We start from the raw sequence: 24,557 nt of genomic DNA, 5'->3' as shown, positions 1-24,557 counted from the left end.
TAAATTTATAATGTACAGTTGAAGTCAAAAATTTACATACACTTAGGTTGAGGTTATTAAAGCTCATTTTTTAACCACAGCACAACCACTGGTCTAAAAACCACCATAAAAAAAAGGCCAGACTACAGTTTGTAACTGCACATGGGGACAAAAAGAAATGGTCTGATGAAACAAAAGATGAACTTTTTTGCCATAATGACCATCGTCAAAGGGTGAGGCTTGCAAGCAGAGGAATATTATCCCAGCCATAAAGCACAGGGACGACAGCATCATGTTGTGGGGGTGATTTGCTGCAGGAGGGAGTGGGGCACTTTGCAAAACAGATGCCATTATGAGGAAAGAATATGATGTGGATATATTGAAGCAACATCGCAAGACATTAGCAAGGAAGTTAAAGCTTGGTTGCAAATAGGTCTTCCAAATGGACAATGAGCCAAAGCACACTTCCAGAGTTCTGGCAAAATGGCTTAAGGGCAACACAGTCAAGGTACTGGGGTGGCCAAGGAGTTACATCAGTTCTGTTAGGAGTCTGTCAAGCTTGTGGAAGGCTACCCAAAACGTTTGACCCAAGTGAAACAGTTCAAAGGTAATGTTACCAAATACTGACAAAGTGTATGTAAACTTCTGACACACTGGGGATGCGATAAAAGAAATAAAAGCTGAAATTGGCATCATTCTGTAACTCTGAGGTTAAAGTTGAACTTAAAGGCAGTCTGGAGTGCGGACAGTATAGCCCCAATTACCTTTAAGGATTTATATGAAAAAGGACAACAGTTTTTGTTTGTTTTTATATATTTTTATTGAAGAATACGACACACTGGGAAAAGACAGTACAGCAATGAGAACCATTGCTGTACTTTATTTTTTTCTTTTTTTTTTAAGTAAACAAAATTCAAACAATTGTATACATTCACAAAACAGACAAGTATACCAAAAAGTCTTATTGCTTCAAGTTGTATCTATTGTAATCTTCTGGACACCCAAATATGGCAATGACAACAGGTTTTATCGGGTATACATATAAACATCCTCAAATTAAATTACTCATAGTTCAATGTCATAGTCATCATTCTGCATCAGAAAAACACAACTAAATTATTCGGCAGCAGGTTAACAGTTTCTATGAAGATACAATTAGGCTACTTTTTAATTCATTACTTCTCTCTCTCTCACACACACATGTACAAATTCACACACGTTCGACTGGGTTAATGAATCTGGCCACCTGCTCTGTTCCCGCGCTGCTGTCTAATAAAAGTCTTAATTAAGGTATTTAACCTTTAGCTATCAGGCAGGCAACCTTACCAAACAACAAATCCCAGTCCCAAACTCCTCCGTGTTTTCCACTCTGCCACCTCATCAGTTTATGGCTTGTGGGATTCATTTGTTCTTTATAGAAACATAGGATACAGAAAAAATAAAGCTGTAGTACTTGACTTGTGAAAATGAAACCACCCTTTACATTTTATTTAGACTACTAAAATATCATCTACGCTGCATACATTTTTTTTTTTTTTTTTTTTTTACCAATTTCAGTTTGTGTTTGTTGAGCTGCCTGAAAATCTGTTATTGAGACAGAGGGGGGCATCTTATAGATCTCTGGCTCCCCCTGCGGTAGTAGTGTGCCTAACTGATTTTCAGTTATGACTAGACTCCCAGATTTCCAGCAAGAAGTTTATTAATTATTGTAGCTTTTAATCATTGTAAGCAAATGCATTATGTTAACAACACATAATTATACTTTCAAAAATAATACTTGTATTATCTTTTTACAGCTAAAGTTAAGTTGAAGTTAAGGTGAGACATTTCTACAGGGCATATACAATCTGAAACATATGATCAGCAACATGCAGTGGCTCACACTGACATACACATAGAGAATTATTCACCAACTCTGCAATTTCCCTCAGCTATATAACTTTTTAAGCAGCTTTCAGCACATTGTTTTGGTTTAACAACTCTTTTTTTGTGGTAAAACTAAATTTATGGTTTTCATTCACTCTCAGTGCCCTTATAGCATTATGTTGGCTGATGACCATGGTGGAGCATTTAGAGCTATCGAGTCAAATATTTCAACTTCATAAGGTGATAATATGTCAATATTGTGTTCACAACTTATTTTGTATGTTGTTGTCTAAAGTCCTTGAGTCTCTGCCTCTTGTAGAGGCCTCAGGATGACTTCTCTCCTGTAGGAGAAGTGGGTGAGTTTGACTCTGTGGTACATATTTTCTTTGCGTTGTAGCAGGCGGTAAAGAGACAGAGTGAACTTAACCAGCACCAGTGTGCATGTGATCTCCACCCCCAGCAGTGCGGTGTAGATTGTCATATGACACTTGCACTGCTGAACTTTTTTTCTGTGCTGATACGTGAAGGAAGATGATCGCTCCTGAGAGACTGGTTCCACTGAATAAGTGAAGATCAATGCAGTGGTTGATGGAGGAGGTGTTGTTTGGGTGGTGATTGGTTGGGTAGTCTGAATGGTGGTGGTTGTAGGCATAGCTGTTGTAGGTGTACTTGTGGTCATAGCAGTTGTGGCTATGGTGGTGGGTATAATTGTTGTTAAAGTGGTTGTGGGTGTAGTTGTTGTTATAGTGGTTGTGGGTAGAGTTGTTACCATAGTAGTGGTGGGTTCAGTTGTTGTTATAGTGGTTGTGGGTAGAGTTGTTTCCATAGTAGTGGTGGGTGCAGTTGTTGCTATAGTGGTTGTGGGTGTAGTTGTTGCTATAGTGCTTGTGGGTGTGGTTGTTGGTACTGTTGTTGTGGTTGTGGCTAGTGGTGTGGTGGAGATAGTCGTAGTTACAGTTGTCAGAGGGGTTGTTGGTGTTGTGGTAGTAAGGATGGTAGTGGTTGGTTCTGTGGTTGGGAGTGTAGTGGTGGTTGGCAAAGTGGTGGTTGGTGTTGTAGGAAGAGGTGTTGTGGTAGTAAGTATGGTGGTGGTTGGTTTTGTAGTTTGTAGTGTTGTGGTTTGGAGTGTCGTGGTAGTTGTGGTAGTGGTCATGGTGGTGGTTAAGAGAGTAGTTGTGGGGGGAAGGGTGGGGCAAATTAATTGATCTTCTGTTAAGGATTTGATTTCCTGCCCTTTTAGATGTTCTGGATACTCACAGACCACAGGGGACCTAGTCTTTTCCGAGTTTGCTTTTATCCAGAGGTGAAAAGGAATCAGATTACAGTCACAGTGCCAAGGGTTATCATTTAGATCAAGTTTTTTGAGTTTTGTTAAATGGTTAAAAATATCCCCAGGAAGCATCTGGAGGTCATTCTGAGCTAGCTTTAGTGTGGTCAGTGACTCTAGCTGTTCAAACACTTCTGCATCCAGTGACTTTATCTTGTTGCCCAGTAGATTCAGTTCTGTCAGCTTCTCTGGGCCTTCAAAGTATTCAGCAGACAAGCTGACAAACTGATTTTTAGACAGATCCAGCTTCTTGACTTGCTTCAGGGGGCTGAATATTCCTTCAGGAAGAGAGCTGAGATTGTTTTCACTGAGGTTTAAATCAATCAGTTTAGGCATTTCTCCAAAAAGCACAGTTGGTAGACTTGTCAGTTTATTCTTCTGTAAGGTGAGAGTTTTAAGCAGAGGGAAGCCAACAAAAAAATCTTGAGGTAAAGTAGTCAGAAGGTTATTGTCTAAAGTGATCTTCATTAGTTTGACTTTATGGGGAAACAGATTTGGTGGTAATTCTGCTATCTTGTTTCCAGACAAGGCAATTTCCTTCAAGTTTGGTAAATTCTGGAAAATCTCCTCAGGAATGGTGGTCACCTCATTGTCATAAAGCCGTATTGTTTGCAATTTGTTTAGGTTTGAGAACCAGTTGGCAGATACATCAGAGAGATTGTTTTTGGCTAAATGGAGTGACAGAAGGTTCTCAAGACCATCAAATGTCCCATCTTCAATTAATTTGATCTCGTTCCCATGCAACTGGATCTCTTTTACTTTTTTAAGGCCATCAAACAAGGCTCTCTCCAGACTACGTAGCTTGTTAAACTTCAATATAATCTTCTCCAGGTTACTGAGGTCTTGAAAGACTCCCACTGGGAGTGACACTAATTGAGTGTTGGAGATCTCAAGATGCTTGAGGGACACCAAACCTTTAAAAGCTCCTGGCTCAATAGATGACGTGTGAGTGTTCATGAACTCCACCTTTTCAAGCTGAGGGTTTTCAGCAAAGGCTGCTGTGGGGATGTTTTCAAGATGGCTATCCACAAAGAAAACCTCTGTCACAATTGGTCTCAGCTTCTGAGGAATTTCTGTCGTAGATGAACTAAAGACCTCCTGATTCTCTTTAGGGCAGTCTGTCTCCTTCTGGCATGGATTGTCTTGAGTCAGTGTAGACTCAAACATTAAAGACAGAAAAATAATAATGATTTCTCCTCTTGACATGATTAGTCACTATGAAAAAAAAAACCAAATTGATTAGATAAAATTTTGACCTAGTACGCAGTCTTTTGTAATAACTTATCAGTAATAATTTAACAAGCTTTGCTATTTTATCATGAAATCTATATTATGTTACAGTCAAATTTCAAAGAAACATTGACCTACCTGTTGATTTCCTGACCCAGGATGAAGCAGAAGGCTTTTACATCAGTGACGAGACACAAACAAACACGGTCTCTTCAGTTATCTTCTGTACTGAGCTTGGGCAGCGGGTCTTGAGTGTGTTACACCCATACAAGGCGTGGTGTCTCTTCTGCAGCTAGAGATAAGAGCAGTGACAGACTTTTTTTAATGTTTCAGACTATAACCGCACAGCTCTGCAACATGGCTCCAAGATTACAAAATTGATATATTTAGGTGCAATTGATGCAAACATAATCCCATCCCATAATGTTCTTCTCAGGTTCAAAACTTCTTTATTACTCCATGGTTTATTATTTCTATCTCCTTCTAGATGCTTTAACATAGCAACTCCATTCAAATGTTCAGCTCAATAAGGATATATTCGGATGTACTTAGTTTTTGTTTAGTTTTTTTGTATTTTTTATACTTTCCAAAATAGTCAATGTTTTTCTGATATTTTTCACATTAAGATGAATGATCAGAATGTTCAGAATCTACAGTTTTCACAACTTTTCATCAATTTTTCAACCCCAAATCCAAACTCTCAGATAGAAACTCAATTCAAAGGTCAAAATGCTCAGAAAGTTATCTACATTTGTATCTTCTTTTTTTTATTTTAGCTTTTAAATCCTATTCATATTTTTTTACACAGTGACAGTTCAAGTTTCATTAATGTTTATGGACCTTTTCAGCTAAGAGTGAGGAGAAGCTGTTCAACATTTTCTGATGAACTTGTCCTCATGGCCACAAATTTCACTCTACACACACTGACAGTGACTTATATAATCTGAACTATGAGCCTCTGATTGACAAGTGTACCATCCAGCTCCCCCATTGGCTCCATTGTAAACTGAGACCAGAAAATGCAGAGGAAACAGAGAGAAAAATCCTGTAAAATAAATCACCATGAGATATTTTATGTCACTGTGTTTAGCAGACTCTCCTCTTTCAGAAAATATAAAGTTTCAGATGATAGGAGTTATTGTTCATTGATTGAAATGCCTGTATTTTAGAGGTGTGTCTCATCATAATCCCTGTTTTCACCAGGTTTGTTTAAGCAGTTACCATCACTATGGAAACCATTAACTGCAGCTGGACACACAAAACCAACTCAGATCAGCTGATGAGACCTACACACACAGACTCACACAAACATCCAGATAAACAGATACACAGAGACACACAGATGCACACTCACACAAACCTACCTGTTACAATCTAAAAGCTTCAACTATGGGGTACTCAATTTTTCTGGTGAAACATTTGGTTTCACTAATATTGTGTCAGCCACTACCAGTTACAAGCACTGCTTGCCCTGACAGCATTCCACTGCTGTACACAAATATGCACAAAAGCTTTTCTTATTTCACTGATCATGTTCAGTTTTGATTCTTCTGAGTCTTTTTTTTTTCACAAATACATTTTTTTTGCCCCCCAGTAAGACATCTCAGTTTAAGATCCATGCATATTTCAGGCAATTCATGAAGCAATGCAGTTTGGCTTAGGCTATGCATGAAGCAATGCAGCTTAGTCTTTTTGTATTTACTTCCATTTATTTTTACAATATGACACGCCTTCAACTTTTTATTACTGCTTATACCACAATTTCTTCAGAAATTGCGGTTTCTAGTTTCCTTATAGTCACTGACATTCAGTATCTACAAATGCTTTATTTTCAAATAATTAAATTAAACTAGCTTTCAGAAATATTGTGTTCTGCCAGTGATTTGAATGTTGCTCTTAAATTTGATGGATGATTTAAGTTTAACCACTGACTGAATAAATAAGATTGTAGTACAGTACCTAACACATCAGGTGGAAGTAAAACTATCCAAGATGTTTCCCCAGTTCACAATTTATCTCTAGTTTTTTGATTATGTTTTGTTTTAACTTTCTGGCCAGAACATTGTTATTGTCAATTAACAATGAAACAAAACATATGTAAACATTTATGATTCATTTGTTTTGTCTGGTCTCTGTAAATGCAGGAAAAGCAAACGGTGGAATTTTTTGGATTTAGGCCAAAATTCTTTCAAACGTTATTTGGACTTCCTTCCAGCAGATGGCAGTCTTTTATATAGAATTGATTTCACTTAGAGGAACATAGACAGTCGAATGAAATGAAATTATTACCGGGGCCAAATGTACACCATAACTCCATTACTCTGTGTTTATGACAGTTTGCTGATTAATTGCTGGGAATGCAAACCCAAAAGTTTGTGGTACAGTAGCATGCTGCCCCTCCTCAGTCTGGACTGTTTTTTTTTTTTTTAATTCTGTGAAGCAATTTCAACAGGATCAGCATCCTAAAAAAAATAGGATTCATCTAATATATGATACAGTATGTCAGTGTAATGCTATTTCCTTTAATAACTTAACCTTTAGTTAGTGGGTAAACTGCTTTTTACAAGTATTCATTTATTCTCCACCACATCCCTGAACAATGTGTAAAGAAAGAATAACTTGCTGTCAGATCTTGGGAGAGAAAGTGCTTATGTTATACCATGAATGGCTTAGGTCAGTAAAAAATTACCACAATGTAAGATCACTCCCACTAAAAGCAGTGCATTTATTCAATGTGTAGTAGCATTTTGCATTGAATGTGTAAAATTACATCTTTGAGATTGTATGGATAGTCCTTTTGCAAAGAAAAGTAAAACATTTCTAAATGTATTGTTGCTAGCACAAAAAGTCATTGTCACACTGCAATTGTTAATCCTGAAAAATGAAAAACCATTGAACAGAATACTGGGTGCACTCTAAATTTCATTAAAAGAAGTATACCATTTCATCGCATTTGAGTTTACATTCAACAAAATGTCCCAGTTTCCCACAAAATGGCAAGGTGGGTGTTTTTACAGTTGGTGTGTAAAATGTCCGTTCTCTTTTTACAGCACACATTACAGGCTGGTGAATTTGATAAGTAAAAACTGAATGCTAATGAATTCAAAAGAAAATCTGTTTACTTGTTTGTTCTAGCTGAAATGAATGAGCTGAAATGGTTCTTTCTATGCCTTTGAGACTCTAAAATCAATCCAGTTTTTTTGAGTAAACCACACTAATCAGCGAGCAGTTTCCCTTGGCTATAAAAGTTCTTGGGTTACTGATGTTGGGTGGTTTAGTCTACAGCACAGAGTTCTTATTTCTGTGGCCTATATTTCCCCTGCCTCTCTTGTTCCTCCTCCAGCACACACAGCTGATGACAGTGGTGATGATGACCGTGGACACCACTGCGATGATGATGAGGGTGATCAAAGTATTATTAGAAACCGTTCTCTTTTCCCCTTGTCCACTGCTGGTAACCTCTTCATGCTCTGAGGTGGGTGTGGCCTTGACAGCAGGTGAGGAAGTGCTTCGTCTGGTAGGAGGGGTATTGGGTTTCCTCCTCTTCTCCGTTGAGGTCAACACAGGCTCTTCAGTAGAGCTGGGGGGCATCAGGTTCTCATTTGTCAGCACAGCAATCACCTCCCCGCTCAGACTGGAAGGTATTTCACACACCACAAGGGTTTGGTTGGCCTTGGATGGGTACTGTCTCAGCCAATCCCTAAGAGGCAGAATATCCTTGTCACACTTCCAGGGGTTCTGCTGCAGGAGCATTTCATTTGCCACAGTGAGTGCATCTAGACTTTCCTTTGGCAGGTTGGGAAGGGAATTGTTTCGTAGGTCTATCTGTCCTAGGTGGCTCAGGCCTTGCAGAAAACCCATAGGGAGGGAGCTGATGAAGTTGTTCTCCAAGGAAATGTTGACCAAGCGCGGCAGACCTTGGAAAGTCCCAGCTTGCAGGGTTGTGAGCTGATTGGTGTGAAGTGATATTTCTCCCACCTGTTCCAACCCTCTAAAGGCCCCAGTGGAAACATAGCTGATCCTGTTGCGACTGAGCACCAGGAGATGCAAATGAGTCAGATTTCTGAACGTGTCATCCTCCACACGGCTCAGCTTGTTGTCATACAACCACAACTCCTGCAGGGCCATGGGCCCAAACACCCCTGGACCCAGACTCTCCAGCTGGTTTTCATACAGTGAGATTTGGGAAAGGATGGGCAGGTTTAAGAAGATCCCTTGTGGAAGAGATGTAAGCCTGTTGTGGGAGAGGAACAGCTTCTCAAGCTTTGGAGTGTTAGAGAACAGGCCATGGTGGAGGTGAGTGATTAGATTGTCATTTAGGGATAGTTCCTCCAGGTTTCCAAGGTCATCCAGACTGCCCATAGGGAGTTCCTGCAGCAAGTTTTTACTGAGCCGCAAGGTTTTAAGGTTAGAAAGACCCTTGAATGTCTCTCTAGACAGTTGACTGATGTTGTTTCCGGAAAGAAAAAGATAATGTAGCTCAGTAAGAGGGTGAAAGGTTTCCACAGGTACAGAGGTGAAAAGATTCTTACTGAGGTCAAGAGCTTTTAGATATGTCAGAGTTGAAAACCATTTAGGGCGTAATACCAGAAGTTTGTTGCTCCTCAGATTCAGAGACTCAAGCTTCTGAAGATTTTGGAACAAATCCTCTGGGAGATCTTGCAGTCCAGTGCCAGTAAACCCTAAAGCACCTATATTCAGGGTGGAATCAAATGTGCCAGGGCGCACTTCTCTCAAAACAGTGTCTTTAATCACAAAGATACCAAGGGCATTAGAGAAATCAGTCAGGTCTTCTGGCTTCAGAGAATAGATACTGCAATTGGAAAAGTAGAGGGCGGTGGTAGATGAGGGCACAGCTGTGGGGAAGTCAGAGAGGCCACTGCAGAGAATCTTGGTTCCTAGACATTTGCATTGGTCTGGACACGCCCAAACAACAGCATTAAGGGAACAGAGGAGTAGGAGCACTTGAGGGGTCAGTGGCAGGTCCATTTTTTTCCTTAGAAAAGAAAAAGCAGATATGTTCAATTTGAGAGGGGTTATTAGTCTTGTATCAGATTTACATGGCTAAGGGCTTTGTGGTAATTATGTAATGAATACTCTAAATTTTTTTGGCCTTTGCCCCCCACCGATTTAACATGTCAGAGTCAAATAACTTGTCACTGGGAGTACTTTCACTTAGCCTGTTTTTTAATGTCTTCTGTGGCTCTGGAGAGGCTTCAAAAAATCTAACATGGATACTCAAGTGACATTACTTGAGCACTTTTGATCTTGGAGACGACATACTTTTAAAAGAAAGCCTCTGCTTTAATTGTGTCCTTTATATTTAAATCTGTCTTTTACGAGTCTACGAACTTTAAGGAAGTGCAATACAACATCAGTGGAATACCCCTTTAAGTCAGTGCTAAGCTGTGATGCCAGTACATCTATCTAAAAGCTGGCTGACCATAGGACAGAAGGACACCAAAAGTGCCACCAGGATCACAGGAACACATAACAATTAAGATAAAACTTCTCCTCTTTATATCTGATATAGAACAATGGAGAGCAAATTTGCATTTGCTGTGTTTTGTTGGGTTTCAACACTGCACAACTCTCTGAGTTTTGATGTACAATGGTTGTGAGTTACTATGGTCTGTTTTTTTCCCTCCCCTTCCTTACAGAACAGCCACAGAGGGGATTCTCTGCAATTTAAATCACCACCATAATAAGACAATTATACTAAAGGCATTTCTAATTAGTAACAGTGCCTCCATGTTGCAGCCATTTTTGCTGCCTGTGGCTTGGAGCATTGCCCATCAGCATTGCCAAAAGGACTGGTTGGTAAAATACCATGCTTTGCAACCTTTCGGCATTAAAATCATTTATTCATTATTTGTGTTCAACAGCAACAATTTTGGAGTTCACATATGCATGAAAAGTTTGCTGCAGAATGTTTTTAGAAATAAATACCCAAACTGCTGAGTATGTCATCACATGATATGAACATGGTGTTTGGTTTGCTGCCATAAGCAAAAATGTATGATTTATATTTTATTTCTATCCTTCTTATGTCTTTACTCAATGCGTCAGATTGCCTGCACATGTTTGGGGCTGAAGCTGTGCTGACTGTTTGTAATGGCAGAGGAAGCTCTAAAGACAAAGCTGTGCCAGCATCATGACCTGTTTCTCCATACAAATCCATTTAAAGTTCTGCAGCTTCTGGTTGGCAAGCATGAGTTGTTTCTCACTAGCTGAGGCGTATTAGGGTGCAGAAAGAGTCTCACTGTGGACACATTTTGTACTCATGTCTGTTTTCATTCAAATGATAGTGTGTGAAATTAATGTTTTCATTGTTAGTATAACATTATTACTGAGCTATTTAAAAAAGCATTTTGTTATTCTTTATTTCTAATCCTATCTTGTCTCCTTACTTCCAGTACTACGAGCAATAACCCAAGCCTTAGTAATAGTAAGATTAATTATGATCTCTTATTTGTTCATATAAGGTTTGGTGGGCAATACCCACTATATCTATTACTATTGCCATTTTCCTTTTTCTTTTAACTGCAAAGATTGTGAAAGGTGTGTGTTTCCTGTAACGCAAGTACCAGAATATCAGTTATCTGTTGAGTAATGTGCTATCTGAACACAGTTCCCCTTCAGTTGTATGTTTTCCATTAGAAAACTACTACATTTAACAAACCGTGGCTTTAAGCAACTAGTTTTCAGACACATAACATATCATCTCATCACCCCTACTCCTCCCCCTGGACACAAAATCCCTTAGAATTGTGAAGCCTATGTCCCTGTTGAGACTCCTCACAAGTATGAGTTTAATAATGTTCCCATTTGAACGAAACCTGACAGCCAAACCATGTTTCCTCTCTGGTATATATTAAAATGTCCCAGTCAAACCAAAACCACTGTCTGCTCTTGACTGGGACAGTCTGGAATGGTCTGCAGTACAGTTTAATGGCTAAAGCATTTCCACTTCACCATTAAGTGCTTGGATTTTTCCCCCCATGCTGGAGCTGATGGATCAGCAGTTTTTCTATCATGAAAACACTGATCTAGGAGAAGCGAACAGAAACTCAGTAGTCATGCCACTAAGACCTCATTTTCTTTATAAAAGGGTTTTGTTTACCACTTTACCTGACACAATGATGACGCAAGCTATCTGAAACAACCCAAATTTTGTAAAAGACATCTTCACTAATTTCTTAATCCAGTCTATATTAGGAATTCCAGTAGGTTGTATTCTGTTGTACACATGAATACACAGTTTTCTTGGCAAAATCATCATGATCCTTTTCACTATAATGATACATTTCCACCCTGAAATTTGTTAACCAGGACAGCATGCAGAGGGAAGAATGACAGAACTTACCTCTGCTAGTGGCTGACGAATTAGTGAACAGAGTTGAGACAGTGAGACAGTGAGTTGGTGTGGTGAGTCTTTTATGTACGTCCCCCCCTTCCTCTTGAGCTTGACAAATCCCCTGTTGAAAGTTTCCAGCACTCTCTGAACTTTTGCAGCATCACATTTTCCTTGCCTTCGTCATTACTTCATTTCCTTCATGATTCTGTTTTTTTTTTGTTGTTTTTTTTTTTGTGCGTTTAGGTTATTTTTTTTTTGTTTTTGCTATGAGCTCATGAAATCTGTAGATTCTATCTCTGAAGCTTCAGTGGCACTGTTCCCCATTCTGGCCACACCCCCTGTTGCCCCATCTCACACGATCACACCCACACTCACATTTTTGGGGGATCAGGCAAAGAGGAAGCCCCACCCTCTGGAACTGGATGTGTGTTTATGGGTGTTTGAATGCACGTAAGAGATTGCGTGATCTGTACTTCATCTTATGGGATCCACATGTTTTTTGTGTCTTCTTAGAGGAAAGCAAGGTATATTTGTGTGTTGAGGTTAGTGTTACAAGGCTGAGTTTGGTTTAAGACAATAGAGGTTGTTTTGTGCTGTGAAATTGTTTTGTGTGTACAGTTTATGCCCTCTTGTTTTTGCTGTGCAAATTTAAGCATCAGCTGGATATATCTTTGGTATGACTTTCCTGGTTTGCTTGTAAAGTTTTGTCACTTGGCAGACATGGATGTGTTCACAAATCTACTCTTAGGGAATTACATACTGCATGATGATCCAAAAACAACCTAACAACCAGCACACTTGTGTTTAGTCTCTCTTTTGTTACAAAAAAAAAGAATTTCCATTGTTGCGTAATTCTAGATAAAAATTAGTTCATGAGGCTTTCCCTGCTGTTGCAGAGCTTATATTTGTGCATGTATATACAGTATGTGGGTATATGGCATATATATGTTTATATCCCAAATCATTAGAGTGATCAAGCATTCTCGGTATTGTGTTCTTTAGTGAAAAAGAAAAAAAGGTTGAGCAGGGAGCGTTCAGATGCTTTTAACATTCCTGTGTTGCCGTAAGTAAATCCATCTGTTTTAAACAAGACGAACTCCCTTTTTACCACAGAAAACAGATAGTGAGGGTGGGGTTAACGTATAGACAATCAGTTACTGCAGTTTTTCAGCTGCAAAAATACAGGAAGATCCATATTGAAGAGAAAGTACTATCTGTGCTGTAGCTGGTCATACCAGTGTTTTATAATTAACCTTGCTCAGCACAGCCATCATCATTAAGTCCTTTTATCATTAAGATTGCAAACACGTAATTCAATGTATAGCAACATGTGTATCCTGCAATACCCGTATTATAGTTTCCACAGTTTACTTTGGATATTGTCACAGGTGTGTGTCCAGAACACTAAGCCATAGAATCACTGATAATCTGGACATATTTTACTTGACTATGTGACCTGTTAAGACTTTCTTATGTTATGAAAAAATTGTTAACATTATATAACATGTTGCCAGCTCATGGTTTGTGTAAGTAAATGTTTTTTTAAGAGTTAATAGATGCATGCACACAGTAGATAGGAAAAGAAAGAAAAATACTGTTATCACAAAACAAAGGATATATGTGTGTATATATGTGACAATTGATACATTAATTAAAACAAATTTTTAAAAAACTATATCTAAATGATAATCTAAAAGATAGGATCTGAAAAGATACACAAGATGACAATGCCATAAAAAAGCATAAAAGCATTAAAGATAAATTACAGTCCTTGGATTCTGTCTTCATTTCTCTTTTTGAGCATATATGACCTTGGATACTGTACTCTTGAAAAATATAGTTTACTCTCTTAGTCCCCATGCTTCTCATATACTTTTAGTATACATCCCTTTACATTTTAGGAGCTTTTCAGTATCGAAAAACTACTACTGAATTTGCTCCAGGAGTGTTGTCAAGAGTTACAGATACAAAGGCAGTAATGGCCCTGTGCTGATGGACTTGTATAGATACATGATAATATGTAATAAGTGTATATTTCCTCCAAAAGATCTGGAGAAAAATATTTATACAGCTAAATTAGTACAGTAGTTACAGTAGTTAGTAGTTAGTTACAGTAATATTATTGTAACTGACTTGTTAATGATAATGATTACCAGGTTAAATATCACAGAATAATACATTTTTTCAGACGTGTGAATCAGCACTGCTTTTTCTACTGTGGCTGAATACTCTATGTGACCCCTGCTGTATTATTTCCTCTCTCTTACGGGCATCCTCTCTCACTGTGTGTATGTGTGAGTGTGTGTGTTTTGTGGGGGGGGGGCGACTGTTATGTGAGCTCAGTGTACTGGAAAGGACTAATCACCCGTTGTCATAGCAATGAACTTGTGTGCTGTTCACCAATTCATCCTCTTTTGTTTGCCATTTGTTTTAAAGTCCAATCACTTCTCGTGGAATTCATGGCATCTGCTGTCATTTTGTGAGGGTTTAAAAGCTTTGAAAGCTTTTTTTGACCAGCAGTCGAACATTCTCTGTTGTTTCGCTTCCAAAGAACAGTGTCAAATTAAATTATCAGTCTAATGTGTAATAATCAACACAATTGATTGCAGAGGTAACTTTTCAGTTGTATGAGCTTTATTGATAATCTTCACCAAAGTTTTTGTGTAAAAACATTTTTGTGAAAACTTAAGGTTGAAATTAAAGAGCAACTACTTTTCTCATACTTTTTCTAGTTTATAATTATGTGATCTTAATTGAGTGATCTTAACACTGCAAAAAAGGGAACATAACTGTGTGCACATTGCTGTGGGTTTGTTTCATAATGTTAGTGTGTGAAATTACAGGGGCACTGTTCTGAAAATGTTATTTTGCTTTGTGACCTTTGTGAGTCGTAAGGATGAGTGATTTCAAGCTTCCTGTTGTTAAGGCTGTTACAGTAATGAAGGTGTGGTCTTCCCAGTATCCAAGATATGATTTGTTTTTAGGGAAAGGACATTCTCTGTTGGAAAAGCACATTCTCCATTCAAGGAGGGAATAAGATCCCAAGATAAGAGAAGAAGCGCTTCTCTCAAATGCAACTGGTGCCCTAGCACAAGTTTCATAAGGGCAAGGTTTCTTAAATGTACTTTATTAACTTTTGATTTTACTTGTAGAAATGTAAAAAAAAATACAGTATGACCAAATTGGAACAAACAACTGAGCTCTCTTTACCAAATAGCAGTGTGAGAATGTGCATTTAGTGAGAAGTACAGAGTAAGACCAGCATATTTACATATTCCTGTATGAACGAAAGAAAGAAAGAAAAAATTGTGTTATTGTTAAAAAGCAGCATTGCACAACATTTTGATGCTGATATCTCTTCATGCAGTTTGAAGCTTTCACCCCTTGAGGGTGAAGCCTGTGATTACTATTATTACTATTGACTACACTGACTTGCTTTTGTTTATGAAGTTCAACATTTCACTCTACAGTTTTGCTGTCAAAAAGGCCAAAAACAGAAATAAAATATGGAAAATGTTCACATACTGTTAGTCATAGCATTGGTTCTCAAACTTTTTCACATCAAGGACCCCTTAGCTGACACACATTTGATCACCCCCATCTGATAAGATTTTTGCTTTTTGTTGTTTTATTGCAGAAAGTGTTTGAAAACCATGATTAAAATAGATGTGCTTTCTGTTATTTATGGGTGGAATTATAGTGAAAATGATTCCCTGTTTTGCTGAGGACGCTCAGGCACCCCCTTAAGACAAGGACATAGCAAAGGAAGAATGACAGAAAGAACGTTTTATTTAATTTGTTTATTTTAAAGCTTACATCTAAGGCTACAAATAAAGATTATTTTCATTATTGATGAATCTGGCAAATAGTTTTCAGAGAAATAAACATACAAGACAAAGAAAAGCACAACAATAAAAAGCTGGGACGAGCAATTTTCAATCAACCAATCCTTACATCTCTACATAAATTATATAATATTATAAAATTTTTTGTTTTAAAAATAATTGATTTAAATTAGTGCAACTCATTTTTTAAAGCTTTAAACTATATCATGTGATGTATTCTATAATATTAAATCTTACAATATTTTTTTTTATTGCCACCTTAAACTACCTTCAGCTTCAACTTTTTTTTTTTTTATACAGTATTTTAAGTTATTAAACATCTGAAAGCAACACTTGAAGATAAATCAACATCAAGAAAAGCAACAAACAATAGTAATCTTATATTAACCGCAGCTTGTGGAAAAGGACAGTTTGTCTTGGTCTCTCATGCACCAGGCCTGATAACATGCTTTGTTACCCTTCATTATGTGCATGTTCAGCCTTTAGCTTATCCATGGTCTTGCTGAGGCAATACATGCTATGCATGGCAGCAAAAATAAGGAACAAGCCTGTGGCCGCAAGAAGGATATGACAAAACATGAGGAAACCGGCCAAGGTTGTATCTGAGGGCAGAAACCACACATACACCCAGCCTCTGTGAAAGCTGTGGTGAACAAACTCAGGCCCCTGTTCAACCACCAGTATGTCATAGAAAGGAGCTGCCTCGTAATAAGTTGAGTGAGTCTCAGTAATAAGAAGAAACTCTTCATTAGGTAGAGTGGTGCTTACAGTGAGGAGGGATGTTGAGTGTGCTGTGGCATCCAAGGTGGTTACATTTGCAGGTTCGGTGGTTGCTGGGATGGTGACTTGTTGGGTAGCTCCTTGAGTGGTGGTTGATGTCTCTCCAGGTGGTGTAGATGTTGAAGCTTGTTGTCCACTTGTTGATATGGTGTGGAATGGTTGTGTTGGCTCATGCAACTCATTCTGCATAGGAAAAGTTGGGACTGATGTGGCATCACAAAAGTTGAACTCCTCATCACGCAAAGATCCAATCGGGCGGAGCAGTTGGTACACTGGACTATGACACATGGCATCCTCTTTGTCTATAACCACATGTTGATTATGTCTTACCCATCTTGCAATACCTCTAATACTACAAGTACAATCCCAGGGGTTGTCACTCAGAGTAAGAGACCTCAAAGCTGTATTTGGCAAGAAAACATCTCCTGGAAGATTCTTGAGGTGGTTTTTCTTCAAATCAATGGTCAAAAGCCCTCCAAGGCCCTTAAAAATGTGTTCTGGTAGATTCTGAAGCTTATTGTCATTTAGAAACAACATAGTCAGTGTGGTTAGTCTGGAGAAGAGCTCAGGATGTAGATAATGGAGATTGTTGGATTTCAGTGAGAGCTTCTGAAGATAGGGAAGACAGCAGAAAAGGTCTGAAGGCAACTCCCTCAGTTTGTTATTTAAATGGAAGTTAAGCCGCAGCAGCCCAGACATGTTAGTGAATAAATTTCCTGGAACAGTAGTGAGATTAGTATTAAACAGATAAAATTCTTGCATCTCAGGCATGTGACCCATCAGCTTGTCTGGTAGAGATAGCAGCGGGTTGTTGTAAATGGTAAGTTGGGTCAGCTTGGGCATGTTATAAAAGCTTTTTTCTGGGATAGTCTGAAGTTGGTTGGAGGACAAAGTGAGGGTCACCAGGTTCGTCAATGACAAGAACACCTGAGGTGGAAGGCTGGCTATCTGGTTGTGGTGGAGTTTCAGCTCTTCAAGGTTGACAAGGTCATTGAACATCGCACCATCTAGTACCTCAAGATCATTGTTATAGATCGAGAGGTAGCGAAGGTTGGTCAAGGAGTGAAAGATGGTAGGTGGAAGCTTCTTTATGGAGTTTCTGCCAAGGTTCAGTGCAGTGAGGTTGGTCAGTCCATCAAAAACATCTGACGTAGGACTCATCAGTTTGTTGCGACTCAGGTCCAGATACTGCAACCTAACAAGTCCGTCAAACATTTCGGGAGCAATGGTCTCCAACTGGTTTTCATCTAAATACAGCTGCTCCAGAGTGGTCATAGGACTGAACACTTGAGCTGGAAGTGTAGAGAGATCATTGGATGACAGCTTGATAGACTTCAGCTGTGGAGCGACGTGGAAGGCCTTGGGATGGATGGTGTGTAGATGGCTGTGAGTCAGGCCGAAGCGCAACAGGAGATCTTGGTTTGCCAGGCTCTGCTCATTTATGACATTCATGTTTGTGTCACTGAGCTGCAGCATGTATGTGTGGGAAGGCAGCTGCTTAGGTATATCCGTGATGTCGTGGCCAACGCACTTGACAGCACCGTGAAAGCTGCACTGGCAGTTGGTTGGGCAGAACATGTTGCAGGTGCGGTGCGGCAGTGTGAAGAGGATGACTATGAACCACAAGGGCACTGCATAATTGAAATAGAGACACATTTAGACACATATGAAATTACATCATTAGACTCATTATTGTAAATTTGTCTCATTAATATTATCCAAAATAGCAATATATGGTAGTAATCTTCCACTATTTATTCAGAAGGCCCGCATTTTTCTACAACTCAAATTCAGTCATTTTTTAATGCAAATCTTGAATTTGCACAGAGAAATTATCAAAGAAATAAGTCAAAATGACCAACGCTAAGGCTAAAATGACTTAGGTTTAATAGTAAATGATAATAATAATAATAAAACAAATTCAACATAAATATTAAGTATCTAAATATTCTACCAACCTCTGACTGAAGAATCCATCACTGGCTGTATGATAGTATGATATTGCTCTGTGCTGCTCTTGTGGGGCTGCAGCTGTCTGGAGGAGTTGGATACCCACTGTCTATCATATTGCCCCCCCCCCACCCCCCACCCCCCCCACCATCCCACCATCCCACCCACACCCACACACACACACACACACACACACACACACACACACACACAAAACCCCCATCCCCACCCCCTGCTTGGCCAATATGTCCATTCAAAAGCCATTACACCACCCATCTTTCATGCTACTCTGAACAGTGACTTTTCCTCCCTGTCCTATCTACTTGGCACCTTGAACTTAGATATCAGGATATTAGACTTTTGAAGTGATTATATTCATTACGCTTATTTCATTAACACTTATGTTACTGGACTTCTTTCTATTGAATTTATCACATATTTTAATGTACTGGTCCCATTATAATTTTGTTGAATTATAATTCCATTATTTTGTAGTTTGTCATTTTACCTAACCATTACTATATTTGTAATTGCCAGTTTCCTACGTGCAGTTCCTTTAGCATCCTCTGTTTGGATTGCCATGGATTTCCTTACATGCAAAGTTTTTGTAAAGTTTATTTCTATACATTATTAAAATTAAAAAAAAAAAAAACTATTATATGAGTGACAAAGAGGATGCTTGCTCATTTCCTGTGGATTTATCTGGTGCCACCCCACCCTGTCTGTGCTCCAGTTTGTGGACTGAGCTGAAGCAGATAACACTCATTTCTACAATATATCAGTTTGAGTGTTTGTGTCTGGTGCCCTGTAATGTGACATAGTAGTTTCATGTAGAATACAGTGGGAAATAAATTTAGTCGAGGTCACTCACTTCACTGTGTCGCCTCTCAACATGTCAAGTATGTCTAAAATAGAGACACAAAGAGTATTTTTTATTCATTGGCTCACTCACAGTTAAAACTGAGTACCAGGCAGTGATATTATTTACCAACAGTCACTCCCAGATTTCAACAGGAGTCCCATGGTATCTTAACCATAATGGTTGTCCAAAAGTTACAGATGCATGCTGCATTTTGAGTCAGATTACACCCAAGTGAACTTAGGCAAAATCATCAAGTCATTATTAGAATAAACAGAACCGATAGAATAAACTTGGGACACATTTTTCTTTTAGGTCTAAATAAGCAAATGGCAATTGAATGCTGATTAGTTTCCTCAAGTGAAGTTTCACCCATTTAGTTTTTCTATTTAAAGTCCTCCAAGAGCAGATTTTGATGGAGGAAAAGATTTGAGTGTGTGTTGCTATTAACTGCTGAAAATTATGTAGTACAACTGAGACTGAATTAGATAGAGTCCTATATTTCAAGAAAATGTTATTACATAAAACCCAATGATAATTTGGTGATATGTAATTTTACAGGTATATAAAGCAGAATCAGAATCAGAATTAATGCATATTTTGGACATTTTTTCAGTGACACTTTGTTGGCTGATATATTGCAAAATGAGCACAGGAGCAGATACAGAGCTAAAATAGTAATTATACCAAGTCATGACCGAAATATAAAAAATGCAAAATGGTAACTAATTAAGAATAATACAATTGCATTATTTGTATGTGCATATATGTAAGCACAACAGAATATTTTATTGTAATATATAATTGTTTTTTGTTGGGGGTTTTTTTTCTATTTTTTGTCTCATTATTTGAAATAAAAAAACGGAAATATGGATATCCACACTGGAAGCGCTCACTGATGGAAGTATTCTTACACAGCTGTTTACTGATAAATACTTCACATTTTGTATTGCATATGCTCAAACAAACTGTATGGGTTATACTGTGTTCTTATGTGTGTGTGTGTGTTGTGCATATGTGGATATCTTGATGTGCAAGTGCATTAATAACCTCTGAAACCACAACAGCAAAAGACTCACTGATGGAATGCAAAGGTCATCCCTCTTCTTTGATGTTGCTGTTTTAGACTGTTGATGCAGCACCGCATCATAGTCAGTGTTTTCCCAGAAGCCCCCTCTGTTCATCATGCTATGAGTCAGGTCTTTAGACAGCAGCTCACCCATTATTTAGACTAAGCCTGTGACTCAGCTTTGTCACCCTCCTCCAAAAGGTCCAATCAGATGAACTTCATGTTGCAGTAAATCACCCGTCACTGCAGATAAGCACCAGTTACAAACATTCCTTCACTCAGATGCTTATTTTCACTCTTAAAAATGTTTAATATCCAAAGTGAATAAACAATAAACGTAGGTATGTGAGTTAAGAAGGTTGATATGTCTTTCAGTAATATTTTCAAATCCCTTTTTGATGGGAAATGAATACAAAAATAAATAAATAAATAAATAGTGTCCTTTTTAAATCTCTAAAGAGTCCATTCAGTGAATCATTTACAATCATTTCCTCTTAGGAACTTTTAAAAACAAAAACAAAATCCGACAAAAAAATATAGATTCATATAATGGTTTTATTTATTTTGTACAATGATGGGCAGAGCATTTCTAAAAACAGCAACAGATGCTGGCAGTTACAAAAAATGTTATGCGCAATTCAGCCACAAGAGAGCGACATAAACACAAGCAGTGGGCAAATAAAATCCCTGCTAAAAAAGAAAAACAAAATAATAATGATATGTCTGCAGACAAGTATATTTTGTCATATCTGACCCTCAAGTATATCCAGTGATTAGCTAAATAATTTACAGATTAAAGATTTACAGCCACAGTCCTTAGATCTCTCATAAGAGTACTTCGGTGCAGTGGTAATGGAACATTTATTGATGACATTGATTTTTATACAACTCTATATTGCTGGAATAAATACAGTGTGATTATATTACTGGTGTTGTGAGTCTTAAGGCTGTGTGGGGCTTTGCAGCAAGATTTCATAGTGGTCCTCCTCCTCTTGCATCCATCTCAGACACAGTACTTCCAGAAGCAAGCTGCAGACAAAAGGAGGTGAACCCTAGTAGTGTCTGATATACAGTTTATATAAACTGCTATGGTTATGTTATTTATAAATCGAGAATTACTGAATTGAACTCACGTTCACCCCTCTTCTGAGCTATGGTTTTGCCTTCTGCCAAATTGGCTGTGATCTCCCTCTCCAACTCCAGGTCCTCCTTCAGCACCCGCAGCTACAAGCAGAGATCACAGTGATTAAACACACTCAGACGTAACCGTCATTGCAGTATCAATACACCATCTATTCGATGACTTTAGTAATCAAGTAGTGTAACAGGTTTTTGTTCATATCCAGGTTTTCACTCATAGAATGAAAGCAGAATTTATTCTTATTTTTTGAGAAACCGAAATAAGATACCTACACTCAATTTATATGCAAACACAATGTATTCACATTGGAGTGAATCATGACAGGTATCCTGGCAAATGCACAGTTGTTTCATGGTGAATCTCTAAATATCCTTACCTGCTCTAATTCAGCTAATTCATTGGCCAGCTCAAGACCTGTGGATAAAAAAAACAGTTAACATCCTGCAAGATTGTTAAGTTTGATATTTATATTCACAGTTTAAGTATTTTTTCCCCTTTATCTCTTACCTAGAGGGTCGTCCTTTTCAACTGGAACTAAGCTTTTGTGAAGCAAGAGTGCTATAATCTTGCTCTGGGCATCTGTGTCTTCTTTGGGATTAAAAACATGGTTTCCTGCACATCCAAAGCAAATGAAAATGTAACCTTATGCACCACAAATATGGACAGAAAATGAAGTCACGTCCATCCCATTTCATCGTCAGGCATATTCTTTTAACTTGTTGCATTTCGGGCAAAACTGAAAACAACAATAGCACTAATTTAAAGGTTACAGTAATTTTATGCAGCCTCCTCTGAAATCTATAAAAAAAAAAACTTAGACTTATTTAGACCTAAACAAAGACCATTTAGTATACTCACCAGGGTTAAATATGCTCCTTCCCTCCACATTTAGCACTCCCTGCAGGAGTAACAAACCGAGGAGTCCTAAGCAGTAGTTCACAACTGGAACCCTGTCCATGGTACTCAACGTATGGTCCTGGACAAAGGCTGCACAATGAGTTTTCCCTCAAGCAAGGCAAGCAATCCACTGCCTTGGGTCCATCCAGTCAATATATTTATCCTTTCAGAGGCTGGGAGGAGGGGCCAGTCAGCCGCGTGCGCACTAAATCAATAGCTAGTCATTGTAGGTTCCGTCAGTAGATCACCTTTTCACAGGGCTCATGGAGCGCCTGATTGAAATACTGTGATCTGACATTGCAGGTAAGGCCAGTAACCCTACATCACTCTGACATGGGCAAATCAAACAGAGAGAGGAAGTTATCAATCACCCTGTTGGTTATGAGAGACCAGAATCAGATGTTCTTGGCGCTTGCAAGTCTTTTTCTTTTACATTAATTGTTTCTTTAAATAGGCACACGGGAGTATGTTATCCGGGGAAGGAGAGGGAAATTGATTCAGTCTCTAAGTGCATCGTAGCCGGAGATGAGCTCCTCAATCTTGGCTTTAGGACTGATTTGGAGCTGAAGGAACATCCATCACTGTGGCCAAGCCAACAACCCAACACCTCCCAAGTCACTGTAGTCTATTTTGTGCATCAAGGAAATCACTGCCAGGGGAGCAGACATTGTGCTTGTGCAGTGTTAGGGAAATGAGATGGCTGGCACCTGCTGAATTTGGCTGGTCTCCTGGTCTCCTAAAAGGCCCTGGTCATCATGAACCCCTTGGGCCTTAACTTATGTGCCTGTTGACGTCTGGCATCTCGCATCCAAAAACCCTTCACAAATCCATCTCTTAAGCCAGTCAGCTGTGTAAAGCACAACTCAAGGACTCGATGAAGAAACTAACACTGTGAAACAACCTGAAAGAGCCAGGAGAGTGTCCACTGTGGGTATCCTGAGGATTATTTGTAGTTATAGTCATAAAACTAAAATTTGTCTGTGACAAGGTACTTGGGACTATGTCAGACAAAACAGGCAAAAGCAAGGGCAGCAAATAACAACAATGTCTGCTGTGTGGTATTTTCTCATAATTTACATCAAGTGAATACCAAAGCCTTTGATCCAGATCCAAGTTTTTTTTTTTCTTATTTTTAGATTTGATAAATGTGTGTCAAGTGTGAGCTAAAGTGGTGATCCCGTTTCTTCTCTCAACCAGTCCACTGCATCACTAATGAAAGAGGTCTGGGTCATGTCGACCTCGTAGTATATGATTTAAAAATGAACTCTATCATTAAGTATGGACACAGTCTGCAAACATCCTCTAATGGTGTCATTGATGAGCCAATAAATGGACAACAACTTGTCATTCAACTTTTCATTTTCACTGATGTACTGCATTGAGTTTTAAAAAGTGATTTGAAACGGGTGTGGTGCAGGTGTGGTAAACCCCTGCAAGTTGAAATGCTGGACGCTAGAGGGAGCGGTTTTATTAACATATTCAGGTACCAGCTGCTGTCAGATCACATGACACGTGTGAACTTGTTTTTGTAAATGAAAGAGAGAGAGAGAGAGAGGGATGTCTTCGTTCAGACAAACAGGCCTGTTCTCAGTGACTTTGCCTGTTTTGAACCTGTAGCCTTAATTATCATGATTCATTTGGACCATGGATTTGAACCTGGGAGGTGTGTTCCCTTTCGCTTCGCGATTAAGACCTCTTGCAGCTGCAGATGTCTCCAGTCACTGACCCTTGCGAAGGGAGCTTGGTCAAGTTCACCACCTGTAGTTAGATTTATACCGGAAGCGTGATAATTCGGCCTTCAAAATTAAAGTTGAAAGTATGGCGGTTTATCGGTTTCTATACTTGTTTTTATGAGTACCCATGGATTTGTATTTTAAATTATGATTGTACACTTATTTCTGATGTTGTCAGTGGATTTATATTTTAAGAATGCATGTTTGGAAAGTGCTGAACCAGTAGGACACGTACCCGATGATTTCTTAGACTTTAAAGACCACATTGAAAATAAGTACAGTGTGCATTTTTTGTCATTAGCATCTTAATAAATGTAATTTGATAACAATACTTGTAATTTTATAACAGCCACAATTATTTCTGTGATAATATATTCTAACTTTACGAGAGTATTTACATTTGTGGCAACTTGATATGCAAATATTGCACTTTTTACTCCACTATATTTATATTTTCTAGTGAAACTAGTAACTTTGTATTTAGAAATACAACATATAAATTAAGTAATAAATTATGATACATT

At 38.5% G+C, this 24,557-nt stretch overlaps 2 protein-coding genes across 2 annotated transcripts; both read right to left on the bottom strand.

Moving 5' to 3' along the window:
* Positions 1–857: 857 nt before the first annotated feature.
* On the bottom strand, positions 858–18,437 carry LOC139626392 (uncharacterized). The gene is made up of 4 exons (XM_071486707.1): positions 18,343–18,437; positions 16,062–18,015; positions 7,685–9,398; positions 858–4,384 (listed from the first exon to the last, which is right to left on the bottom strand). The coding sequence occupies exons 1-4, from the start codon at positions 18,359–18,361 to the stop codon at positions 2,135–2,137; spliced, it is 5,937 nt and encodes a 1,978-aa protein (XP_071342808.1). The 5' UTR covers positions 18,362–18,437; the 3' UTR covers positions 858–2,134.
* Positions 18,438–20,799: 2,362 nt separating this feature from the next.
* uts2d (urotensin 2 domain containing) lies at positions 20,800–22,728 on the bottom strand. Its single transcript, XM_071486974.1, has 5 exons — positions 22,262–22,728; positions 21,911–22,015; positions 21,780–21,817; positions 21,396–21,486; positions 20,800–21,291 (listed from the first exon to the last, which is right to left on the bottom strand). Exons 1-5 carry the CDS (start codon positions 22,359–22,361, stop codon positions 21,266–21,268), a joined length of 360 nt encoding a protein of 119 aa, XP_071343075.1. The 5' UTR covers positions 22,362–22,728; the 3' UTR covers positions 20,800–21,265.
* Positions 22,729–24,557: the final 1,829 nt, after the last annotated feature.

This window comes from Trachinotus anak, unplaced genomic scaffold, assembly GCF_046630095.1.
Source record: "Trachinotus anak isolate AG129_WGS33_773 ecotype Australia unplaced genomic scaffold, CSIRO_AGI_Tana_v1 ptg000010l, whole genome shotgun sequence".
Lineage (NCBI taxonomy): Eukaryota > Metazoa > Chordata > Actinopteri > Carangiformes > Carangidae > Trachinotus > Trachinotus anak.
The sequence above is the reverse complement of the archived record's forward strand: the minus strand, read 5'-3'. Positions and strand labels throughout refer to the sequence as shown.

What these genes read in the sequence shown, in the direction of transcription:
- uts2d (XM_071486974.1), bottom strand. Translation starts at nt 22,361, where the DNA reads ATGGACAGGGTTCCAGTTGTGAACTACTGCTTAGGACTCCTCGGTTTG. An exon ending in AAGGAGCATATTTAACCCTG is followed by an intron (nt 22,016 to 22,261) that starts GTGAGTATACTA and finishes TTGGATGTGCAG; the next exon opens with GAAACCATGTTTTTAATCCC. An exon ending in TGAAAAGGACGACCCTCTAG is followed by an intron (nt 21,818 to 21,910) that starts GTAAGAGATAAA and finishes TTTTATCCACAG; the next exon opens with GTCTTGAGCTGGCCAATGAA.
- LOC139626392 (XM_071486707.1), bottom strand. An exon ending in GAACATGCACATAATGAAGG is followed by an intron (nt 9,399 to 16,061) that starts GTAACAAAGCAT and finishes TTCTTTTCTAAG; the next exon opens with GAAAAAAATGGACCTGCCAC. An exon ending in GAAATAAGAACTCTGTGCTG is followed by an intron (nt 4,385 to 7,684) that starts TAGACTAAACCA and finishes TTTTCATAGTGA; the next exon opens with CTAATCATGTCAAGAGGAGA.